We start from the raw sequence: 11,873 nt of genomic DNA, 5'->3' as shown, positions 1-11,873 counted from the left end.
GCCTGGGAAACTTCATGCCCACCTCCTGGGAGGGCGGTGCAGGTGATGTGAACCAAGGAAAACACTTCTCTGGGGGTTCCAATTTCTGCTATTGTTCCTAAGTGTGGAAGAGGCATTGGTTTCAACCCTCCTCACCAGGGCTTCTTCAGATCACCCATGGAGTCTGCTCTGAGAGTCTTCTGACCGATCACTAATGGGGACACCAGTGAGCAGTGAACTGCCAGGCAGACATGAGGGGGCCCTGAATAATCCCCCAGGCTCATTAAGAAGCAGCAAAATATACAACTGTGTAGTGTATATAATGAAGCTCTGGGGCATCACTCAAGGTTTACTCATCACCACCACCGACAAAATATTTATACCTTTGAAAATCTCTTTTTCAAACAGCATTTTGTTTATTTAGGCAAAAGATGCCTAGAAGCTTATGTTTATCACCATCTCCTCCCTCTGCCCCTCCCCATCTGCTCACCCCAACTCCGAAGCCAGATTCTGCCCTTCTTGCATAGGAGGGCGGCCACACTCCTGGCGCCCGGGGGTGGGTCAGGACCATCCAGGGCTTAGATCACTCACAGAGTCCTCCTAGACAGTCATCAGCTTACTCTGTCTCCTTCACTACCTCCCACTGCACGTTCCCCAACCAAATCCAAGGCGTACTCACTGACCACATCCCATGACACTCACTACTGAACCAGTAGTGTATCTTGTGCCGAGTGATGGCTGGCTCATCCAGATGGAGTAGTCCTACTTCCCAGCTGCGGCCCCAAACATTTATTGTGTCTATTTTATTTTATTTCCTTAAACATGTCTAGTTTGCTTCCTTTTGGGGCATTAGCTCTAAAGCATGGAACACATGCTGTAGAAATTAAATTGTACACTCAACAATAAAACCTAAGTGTTTAGTTAAGTGATTTGAGGTTAACTTCCAGCACTCCCTACACAGGGCGTGGTGAAGCCCCCAGCCAGTAGCTGGGGTGCGGGCTGTCGTGACGTCCCTTTGTCATTCTGGTGGGGAGTCCCCACTGCAGGTCTGTGCTCCGGCTTGGTGAGGCATCAGGGCTCATGTGGCCTCTGTAACATGCTCACAGTCCCTCTCCATCTGTGACTTCTCACAGCTCAGTGACCTGCCTCAGCTCTAAGCCTCACTGGCCAAGTATCCTCCAATTATAATTTGTGCCCCTGACTTGGGACTGCAGAGCTGCACGTAATGGGGGCCTCTGAGAGTGCACCTGACATTGTTGAAATCTTGATGGCTGGAAGAGAGGAAACCATATCTGCTAAGGCTGCCAGCCCTCTTCTGACTCATATTTGGGGGGAATACACTAATGGGCCTCTGGTTTTGCAGTCGTAATAGCAGAAGTCTATCCCGGCATGGGGAAGTTTGTGGCATGACTGTGTAATAGGTTAGCTTCCCTGTGGGCAGAAGTTTACAGGGAGATGATTAAGTTGTTTGGGAAAGAGGCTAAGACCTGGGTGGAGCCCAGAGAAAGCTGACAGTAGGGGGTCCTAGTTCTCGAGTGAGGCATCCAAAGTACCCCCTGCAGGGAGAGACAGGCTGTGGCCCTGCAGCAGGGGCTGAGGTCCAAGGAAGGGCCAGGAGAAGGCTCCTTGGCAGGGTCCAGCCCAGAGACCACAGGAGCTCTGAGTTCCAGGATGCAGTTTTATGCTTTTCTGTTCCATAATATGATTCCTGCTCAGGCCTTTAGTTAAGTTTTGCTTGAGTTCATCCTAGTCTTGGCTGCACTTTGGGGAAGGGCTCGTGTCCACTCTGAGGTGCCATGGTGAGCATGGCTGCCACCTGGAGAAGCTTACAGGGGATAAGAGGTGACCTACAGGAATGGTGGGGAGGCCCAGGGAGAGAGATGGGCTGGAGCATCCACCAGGATGGATTCTTAGGGTGTGTGAGCATCCCTGGCATTTCCACGAATATTGTTGGGGGGACGGTCCTGGTAAGCAGTACCTGGGATGCTCTGTGGGTGTTCAAGGGCAGGCTGGAGACCTTGGGCAGCCTGAGGTGCACATGTCCCATGGACCCTGCAGGTGGGCCTGGAAGGTAAATGAACCAGGAAGGAGGTCAGGGCTCCTTAGTCCCCTGGCTGTCCTCTGGCCACGTGCTGCCCCATTGCTTACCTGAGCAGGGCATTCCTCTGGGGTCATTTTCTGCCTCTCATTGCATAGGCCCTACTGACCACCAGCCCCACCTTAGTCCATCCCACTTTCTGCCCATTCCATGGGGGTTCCACTGGCTCCACAATGACGTCTAACTCTCAGATTCAAAAGACCACTGCTCTAGGCAGGATGGAGAAGATGTGACTTAACAGCATTTCACATCAACTCAGTAGATGTCAGTGATGTGATGTGCTTGCCAGAAAGGCCATGGCATCAGTAGAAGCACAGTGCGGTAAATGGTCCTTCTGTCCCCAGTGCAGCTCATAGTTTGCTTCCAATCCAAGCATCATCTTTGAAGAGGTGAGTGTTGTTCAGATGGGGTACAGGAAGGTGAGTGCTTAAAGCCTGTTATGTGGAGGTGGCTTGAAGAGCTGTCTGTCAGAGTCTGCCAGACCCTCACCAATTCTGCTTCCTCTTCCTGCATACAAAGGAAAACTACATTTCCCAGCCTCCCTTGCAGTCACACTGGGGCTGTGTGACTGGGATCTGGCCAATAGAGTGTGAGTAGCAGGAATACCAACTACTTCCAGACTTCGCGGTAACCTCTCTGTGAGGATCTTTTTATGCTCCTTCTCCTACCTGTATGGATGGAAGGGGAAGACCCCAAGATAATGGAAGCTCTTGATGGACGAATCCTGAATCACTGCCATCGCTTGGGAAAAAGACTTGCCAGAAAGTAGTCACTCATGAACAGGACGTAAATTTTATTGTTTTAAGGCAGTGTGATTTGGGGGGTGGTACATTTGTCACTGCATTATAATCTAGCCTTGCCTAATACAAGCTTTGGAGATTTAACACTGAGAAGCAGGCTATGAGAGTTGTCTTCAAATACCAGTACCTAAAAGGTCGTGTGGCTTCAGGGGTCAGAACTAAGCCCACTTTGGCTCATTAGGAGTTAAGGGTTTTTGCCCAACTTTGGAATGACTCATCTTAGGTAGGAGTGACTTGGTGTCACTGGTGGTTTTTGCAGAGAAACTGGGGGAAATCTGAGGGGAGGGGAGCATCCAGAGGATAATTCATAGAGAGGGAATTGGGTATCACAACCTGTACAGTGCATTTCAACACCAATACCTAATGTCTCATCTACCAATATCTTTCTGACGGTTGTTGAATTAAAGCAAATGGAACTGAAATCCCACCATTTCTCCCAGAGTACTGGGCATTACTGTGAGCCTAGGGTTATTACCATCAAACGCCATCACCTTGCCAGATGAATTCCCGGAGGCTGCAGGAGTACCAGCTCCAAGAAGCACATTCTTCAGAAAAGCCCTGAGCCAAGGAGAGTCAGATTCTGGCTCTCTCTTGGTAGTAGAGCCAGAGGAAAGCAGCAGATGGGGATGGATTCTGTGCTGAAATTTCTCCCACACTTGTCAAGCCAACCCACGGACCAGTGTGTGTAAACAGGAAGATGAGCCTTTATCTGGCTAAGCAACACTGGTGAATAAGAAAGGAATCTAATGGCTTTTGCCACCTTCAGTCCAAACCAGATGGATCTCTTCTTCCACCCATTCTCTCAGGAGAGAAAGGAGTCTTAATCCCCAATAATGCCTTACTTAGTCTGTTTGGAAGAAGGATAAATTCTTCCGGAACACTCCAGGACTCCTGGACTCTGACCCAGGGAGGGATTAAGTGACTAAAACCAAATTTACGTTTTAACATGATGCAGTTAATCCTTAGTGATAAACATGGAGCCTGCCACTGTCAAGAAGAAGCTCCAGCCTAGGAAGGCTGATCACCAAAGGTGGGGCTCCCTAAACAAAACCCCAGCAGTGAGGAGAGCCCCCAGGAGGGGGGTGCAGTGAGAAGGGGATGGTCTGATCAAGCTCCCCCTCACTGTGAGGAGCAGTTGCTTAGTGGGTTGACGGAGTTCTGTGTCCAAGGACAGGAAATGATATTCTCTAAACCTCAGGACTGAGCTGTCCTCAGAAGGGAAGTGGCCAAGTTAAATCCCAGAGTGGATCAGCAACACCGTGCTATAGAGCTTAAGACACTCCATGAATCTCAAGAAGAAGGAGAGAAGACCCTACTTCACCTGAAGGCTCCATCCTTCTTGGTCACTGGTGGGTAATCGAGGACAAATCCTCTAATTGCGCTGTTAGAGTTTTCTCTGAGAAAGTCAATCACTGAATGTCCCTGACTCTGTTGGATATTTCACGGGCTCTCTAGATCCCCCTGGTGTTAGAAGACCCTCCTTCCCCATAAGAACTGCAGCACACTCCACCTGTGGCTGGTTACTTTGCTTTATTTGTGACTCAAGTTTGCTACATAAATCCATTGCACGATCCAACACATGTATACTTGGCATAAAAGAGAGGACAGTACAAAAATACAACTCTTGATAGTGAATGGAACCATCCTCAGCTCATCCCAGTTTATCCCAGTGGGAATGTTTAAGATCAAAATGAGGCAGCATGGAGGGCTCAACCAGTGCTGCTGCCCCAGTAAGATCCTGGGTTGGGGCTGGGTAGGCTTTTCTTGGCCATAAGGCCATCTCAGCCACCTTCAGACCTGGTCCCTTCCTCCTCCAAGGAGGGGAAGAGAACCTCCCCAGGTTATGGGAGACCTTTCAGAAGTAGCTGGTGCAGCAGCTGCCCATTCAAAGCCAAGTGCAGCCCTGAGGCCTCCCTTCCTTAGGGCCCTCCACCCTGGGCCGTCAGCCTCTGGGCACCCCTGACAGGAGGGTTCAGAAACTCAGAATAAGTTTGCTTCTGGGAGAGGGGAGGGGAGGGAGGGAGAGTGATTGAAGAAGGTGCTCTCCCCAGTTCTCCCTTTAGCAGATTCCAGAAATGTTCTACTGATGCCAGCTTCTATCTTCCTATCCCTGGTCCCTCCCCAGGGTTGAGCCCACCTAGCCCGTTGGCTGTGAGAGCTCAAATCCCAGGCCTTGAGGGAAGTCAGAGCTGGCTCCAGCCCACCGATTAGGAAATCTAAAGGGCTAGCATTTCTGTAAAGGTGGGCAGGTCCCTGGAGCAGCAAGAAGCTCTTCTGGTCCTTGGTATGTTCACCAGGGCAGGGGCTTAACATGATTGGACACGAAGTTGCAGGAGAGATGGACCCTGTACCCAGCCTTGCAGGACGGAACAAGAGACAGTGGTCAGTACCCTGGGCTGCATGTGGCCCACAGGCCCACCGTCACTCTCTAGGTGGGTGAGGTGGGACATCCAGCAGAGGAGCAGTGCTGGAGGACAAAGGAGGCACAGCAAGCCCAGGGCGCTCCTCTCCTTGTCACAGAAGCTATTTAAACCACAGTGGAGCTTCACCCCAGGCCTTTAGGCTGCGAGATGCCAGAGAACGCATCTCTGTTTTGTTTTGTTCTCAGAACTTAGGGAAAATGTCATGCTCCTTTCTGAGACTGCTAGGTACTCTGCAGTGTGTGTGGCAGGGGACACCACCAGCAGTCACATAACCCTAGCCTCAGTGTCTTGGTGCATAGCTATCACGGTGACCTTGGCATTTGAACCATGTACACACGCACACACATACACACACACACACAGTCCCAGGTTTCTGAGTGTGGTGCTTCTGGCCAGATAGGAACAGAAAGTGAGTTAGGAGGAATCTGTGTTGGACACACTGCTTGAGGCCTCTATCCTGACTCTTGAACTTCAGTGCTTCGGAACCACAGACATCATGCCCCACAGAGCCCCAGGGAGCCCTATGAGGCTTCTCAGCCATGAATCTGCTCACCTCTCCCTGTGACACTGTGACTGGGCTGGATCTGGGGTCTCCCCTACATACACTCTCAGTGCCCCAGACTCCTCCCCACCTTCCTTCTCCCCATCCAGCCTCCTAGCCCCACTCATCTTCCTCCCTACGTCTTTGTGGATTGGGGCTCAAGCGTTAAGGATGACAATACACCTTCGTGGGTCACCTCCTCAGGTAACACCAGTGCAACTGGACAGGTGTTACCTGTTACGACAGCACTGGAAGGCCCTGGCAGGCGTGCACCCAGGTACCCACCCTCGTCTCCCAGCACCCCCTCACTCCATGTCCTCACACTCTGTGCCCCCCAACCCCAGCTTCTCTTTGGAAACCTTCTGGAGGTGACCAGGTGACCAGGTCTTCCTCCCCCCAGCAGCCCAGCCAGCAGCAGCAGCCCCATAGGACTCAGCCCTACGGCTGCCTCCCTGGAACCAGAGAGGTCTGGCTGCAGCCCAGGCCCGTCGTCCCCTCCAGCAGAAAGAGGCACCTGTACTTAGCCAGGCTGGCGGCAGGTGTCAAGCCAGCCGAGGCCTCGCCCCACCCTGAACGTGGGTGACCCGGCTAAGCCAGCCCGCCCACGGGGCACCCTCTTGCTCCGGACGGGTGCGGGTTCTGGAAGGCCGGGTGGAGCTTCGCCAGCAGCTCGGGCTCCTCGCTCTTCCCGGAGGCCTCGGGGGCGCCCAGCGGGTAGGCCTCCCGGGCGCGGCCGGTCCGGGCGCAGGTGAGGAAGGCCAGGCAGGCCCCGCGGAGGCGGGCCAAGTCCCGGTGCGTGGTCTCACTGACGAAGCAGTAGAGCACGGGGTCGGCCACGCAGTTGAAGCTGGTGAGGAGGAGGGAGAAGTGGTAGGCGTTGAAGACGCCCTTGGCGAAGTCGCAGCTGGACTCCCAGAGGCTGCGCACGAGCAGCAGCACGTGGTAGGGCAGGAAGCAGGCCAGGAAGATGACCACGGTGCTGAGCACCAGCCGCTGGATCTGGTCCTTGCGGCTCTTCTGGGTGCCGTGGCTGCGGCGCACGGCCCGCAGGATGCCCCGGTAGGAGGCCAGCAGCAGGCAGAGGGGGAAGAGGAAGCCCACCAGGAAGCGGTAGTAGTTGATGCCACGCTGCCGCGGCTCCAGCGGGTAGTGCTCGAAGCAGACGCGGTGCTGGTCCTCGTCCTCCACCACCTCCTTGTGCATGAGGAAGTAGATGCTGGTCAGCAGCTCCTTGACCCAGATGACCACGCTCACGGCCACGGCGGCCTTCAGGGTGCGGAACTGGTGGAAGCGGAAGGGGTGGGCCACAGCCAGGTAGCGGTCGATGGAGATGCAGCAGAGGAAGCCCACGCTGATGTAGATGTTCTCGTACAGGAGGATGCCGCACACCTGGCAGGACAGGTCGCCGTGGGACCAGTGGTCGTGCTGCAGCACATACTGCAGCCAGAAGGGGAGCGAACAGATGTAGAAGAGGTCGGCCACCGTCAGGTTGCACAGGTACACACCCAGCTCATTCCGAGCCTTGATCTGCAGGTAGCCAAAGTAGAGGGACAGGCAGTTGGCCGGGAAGCCCACCACCAGCACGGTGACATAGACCACCGGGGCCAGCGTCTGGTGGATGGTGTGGTCAATGGCACAGCTCAGCGAGGCGTTGTCTGCACTGATGTTCCCCATCTTTGGGCCTGAAGGGGCCTCACCCCTCATGGGCTCAGGAGTAAGCCAGTCTCTCTACCAACATCTTGTTTCTAGGATGTAGTTCCAGCTGTATCAAAGGCTAGGCCTCATTGGCGATGGGTAAAGCCCTGAAAGTCAAAGGTGGAAAGGCATAGGATAATAGGAGCTAACATTTATAAGCACCTACTGTGTGTCAGGCACTGTTCTAAGTGCCTCACTTAGTTTAGAAGGTGATCCAACCAGCCAACTCCAACTCAACTAGAGTATGTGACTGGATCACACACCAAGACACTGAAACGTGATTTATGTCTCCCCAGCCCCCTTCTCTGGCTTCCTGTCCCTGATTTCTTCTTCAGGTCCCTCGGTGCAGCAAGCAAGGCCTAGAGCTCTTGTGAACGTGCTCCCATCCCGAGCCAGCTCTCCCAGGGAAGCTCAAAGTAAAGATCAGCCCCAACCCACAAGCAACAGTGACGGCCCCAGCTACCCTCTTCTACAGCAATAAGCACGATTCACATTTTTGTACTTGCTCCCAGGAAGGTACCAGGTCGGTCAACAGTGAGCCCACAGCCCCTCCTGGGGTCCTCTCCAGGCAGCATGGTAGAGGCTCAACCTCATCTAAATCCTGCTACCTCTCCTCCTTGGAATTGGGGACACAGCACAGGGGACATCACAGGACGAAGCCCTGAAAGATGTGCGCACCAGGCCACGGTCAGTTGTTTACAGGCTGTACAAGTCATTTACCCTTTCTTAGCCTCAGTTTCCTCAACTATAAAATGGGGATAAAAACACCTGCTCTCAGGGTCAGTATCAGGGTCACATAAAATGATAGATGTCAAAATGCCTGGCAGTGTTTTATTGGAGGCAAAGAAGCAAAGTCATAGATGGTATTACATTAGTGAAAAGTTCACCTTGTCAGGAATTTAACAAAGAAAATGCTGTTGCTATATACAAAAATACATTTGAACAAGACAGAATAAAATATTTTGTTGTAAGCCTGCTTTAGAAATTAATATATCAAAAGGAAAGGCCTGAGCTGCTCTGTTGATTTAATACTTCTGGCTCAGATGAAAAAACCTTACTGTGTCTAAATCAACCTTTTTTTTTTTCATAATCATCTTCCCAAGGAGCCTTTTTAGCCATTTTTTCCCTAACCACCCCTCCCCAGTGAACGTGAATACCCCAGCTGTACTGCGTGTCTGTTCATGTGTCATTGTCTTTTGGAGGGTGACAAATCATTGTAATATCTAAGATTTTTTTCACCCCGCCCCCCTTGAAAATGCAGTCTGTGAGGTTGCAAATTCCAAATGAATGGGGTCTGAATTAAGTTGTTTTGCAGTATCAGCAGATCAACCTTGCCCTTTGCTGTCTTTTCCTAGACAAGCTGGGACTCACGGACCAGAAGGGAAGCCCCTCCCACTACTGACGGACCACGTCTCACCACCTGCTGACCAGGGCCCCTCCCTCCGAGGCCTCCATCCTGCTGGCCCCTGGCTGGCCCTGCGGCCCCCAGAGCCAGCGGTCAGCCTGGAAGCTGGCACTGTGAGCTGGGCAGGGGCTCAGAGACATCCAGCCCAGCAGTTCCACTCCTGGGGTTCATGGATGATAAACTTGAGGGCTTCCCCTAAAATCACACGCTCAATCTTGTAAATATTTAAGTATATGCATCTTTCACGGAAAAGGGTCCTGTGGCTTCCATAAGATGGGACTGGCCCATAGCTGTCACCTCTCACCAGGACTCCCTGCGTCTCTGTAGCCAAGCCCTCCCCGACCCCAGTGCTCCCACTCATGCCCCGATCTTTATCTGAAGGGCAGCCACAGCATTCTTTCTAAAATGCAAACCACATCCTCCTCTTCCTTGCTTAAAACCCACTGAGACGGTTTCACAGTGGGTTATCACGCAGTCATACCAAACTCCTTATGGGACCTACAAGGACTGGCATGATCCTGTCCCAGCTCCCCCTACCTTGCCCGCCACCACCACACTCTTAGCCTCACCGGCCAGCTTTCTGTGCCTCGGTCACCCGGCCTCACTCCTGCCTCTCCTGGAGTGCCACTCCTCCCCTCCCCCACCCCCACCTCCATCTTCAGGGCTGGCTCCTTTGCTGCCAGACCTCAGCTTAAACATCACCCCCTCGCGAGTCCCTCCCTGGCCACCCGACTAAAGCAGCCCCCTCCCCTGTCACCATCACACCTTCCTATTTGCATGCTCCCCAGAGCGCCCATCGGTATGAGATTTTTCTTGTTTATTTACTTGTCTGGTTGTTGATGAATCTGTCTCCTCCATGAGGATGTAAATTCCAGGAGGGCCTCATGCACCTTGAACAGTGCCTGGCACATCATACAGGCACTCCTGAGTCCAATGGAATGAATACGTGAATGCTACCTCCCCACCATCCATCCCCAGAACTTTTTCAGCTTCCTCAACTGAAAATCCGTCCTCCTTAAACACTAACTCCCCATTCTCCCTCCCCTCAGCTGCTGGCAACCACCAGACTACTTTCTGTCTCTATGAATTTGACTGTTCTTGGTCCCTCATCTAAGTGGAATCATACAGTATTTGTCTTTTTGTGACTGGTTTAGTTCACTTAGCAAAATGTCTTCAAGGTTCATCCATGTTATAGCACACATCAGAATTTCCTTCCCTTTTAAAGGCTGAATAATATTCCATTATATGTATATACTGCATTTTATTTTTTTGCATTCATTTGTCTTTGGACATTTGGGTTGTTTCTACCTTTTGGCTGTTGTGACTAATGCTGCTCTGAACATGGGTGTACAAACATCAGTTTGAGTCCCTGCTTTCAGTCCTTTTGTGTATTTCCCCAGGAGTGGAGTTGCTGGATCATATGGTAGTTCTATTTTTAATTTTTTGAGGAACCACCATTCTGTTTTCCACAGTGACTGCACCATTTTACATTCCCACCAACAGCGTACAAGGGTGTTTTCTTGTTTTTTGCTTTTTGTGTTTTTGGGCTTTTTGCTTATATGTTTTGATAGTGAGAAGAAGGGGAAGAGGGGCAGCTGAGGCCTGTGACCCCTAAACTCTGCCCACAGCCTGGGGAGTCAAAATTTGGCCTCACTCGCCCTCCTCTTGCCAGCTCCCCTGTCCCTGAGTCCCAGACCCACACCTGTAGGTCCAAGTGGTTCCCCTGACTCCCACAGCAGCACAGGTCCCCGAACGGTCCCCAGGGGCCCACCCAGGAGGTCTGTGTGTCTGAATTTACCTCAGGTTCTCCACAATCCACATAAACTCAGCCTCAGGAAGATAAAAATTCATTCATAAGCACAGACCCCCCCCCCAGACACCCACAAAAACAGGCAAAGGAAACCAAAGTGAAAACAGTCCTGTCAGGTCTTAGGAATTTGTTGGGAGTCACCTGGCCGAAGGCTATTGTTTGCTAGCGTGTGGGGCGGCCTGGGGCAGCGGTTTGTCCGGGCCTCTTTCCTAGGCCAGCTGTAAGCAAATTCTGGCAGCCAAAGTTAGAAATGCTCAGGTCTGCCGAGCAAAGAAGAAACATATACAATGTTTAGATTAAAGTACCTCCTATGTTCACTTTGGAGCAAAAAAGAGGGCTTGGGAATTCTAGAGCAGTGATTCTCAAACTAAGGTGCATCGAAGTCACCAGGAGGATTTGTTAAAACAGATTCCAGAGCCCCACCTCCTGCGTTTCTGACTCAGTGGGTCTGGGGTGGTGCTCACGAATTTGCAGCCATTCTCCAGGTGAGGCTGGTGCCGCTGGGCCCGTGGACCACACTTTGAGTAGCAGAGCATTCTTGGGACTGGAAGGTCTGGGGTTTCACTCCTGATCCAGTGTCCTCTGTGAGTTCCCAGGCTAGGGTGCAGAGGTGGGTGGAAGGGAACTTAGAACCTGGCAGACACCTGGGCAGAACAAGGATGTAGCCCTTGGGAGATCAGCAGCCTGATTCAGGCCCTCAAGACATAGTGAGTGAGTCTGTCAGGGCTCTCACACTTCGAATTTGCAAAATCTTTCACAGTTTACACAGCATCTCACACCTGCCCTCTTGTCTCATCTGCACAGCAGCCCTATTATTTCTCCCATTTTAGGGATGAGGAAACTGAGGCCCAGAGGGATGGAGTGGCTTGTCCAACAGTCCAGTACCTCCTGGTTTCACACCACAGGTATCTGTGAACCACCTGCTCAGGGCACCAGGCTGGACATGGGGACTTAGAGATAAAGAAGAAATGGCTCCTACCCTCAGGGAGCCTCCAACCTTGTAGGAAAGGAATGCCACGTGCACAAACGAGTGCCACTCAGGGCCGTGGGTGGTGGGTGCTGGGGGAGTCCCTTCCACTGACATTAAAGCTGGCTTGTCCTTTTGACTCCACACACACTGCA

General features: G+C 52.2%; 1 protein-coding gene and 1 long non-coding RNA gene across 3 annotated transcripts in view; one reads left to right on the top strand and one right to left on the bottom strand.

The window, feature by feature from the left end:
- Window positions 1-4,388: 4,388 nt before the first annotated feature.
- GPR68 (G protein-coupled receptor 68) overlaps window positions 4,389-11,873 on the bottom strand; it is a 28,194-nt gene continuing 20,709 nt past the window's right edge. For both annotated transcript variants that reach the window (XM_074365145.1, XM_074365146.1), the window contains exon 2: window positions 4,389-7,643. In XM_074365145.1, the coding sequence (XP_074221246.1) occupies window positions 6,430-7,545 (1,116 nt within the window). In that variant the 5' untranslated portion in view covers window positions 7,546-7,643 and the 3' untranslated portion in view covers window positions 4,389-6,429. The remainder of the gene's footprint in view (window positions 7,644-11,873) is intronic.
- LOC141577881 (uncharacterized) lies at window positions 7,203-10,172 on the top strand. Its single transcript, XR_012507420.1, has 3 exons — window positions 7,203-7,338; window positions 8,049-8,223; window positions 8,892-10,172. It is a non-coding gene; the product is annotated as an uncharacterized LOC141577881 (long non-coding RNA).

Source organism: Camelus bactrianus, chromosome 6 (assembly GCF_048773025.1).
Source record: "Camelus bactrianus isolate YW-2024 breed Bactrian camel chromosome 6, ASM4877302v1, whole genome shotgun sequence".
Lineage (NCBI taxonomy): Eukaryota > Metazoa > Chordata > Mammalia > Artiodactyla > Camelidae > Camelus > Camelus bactrianus.
This window is presented reverse-complemented; position numbering and strand designations above follow the sequence as displayed.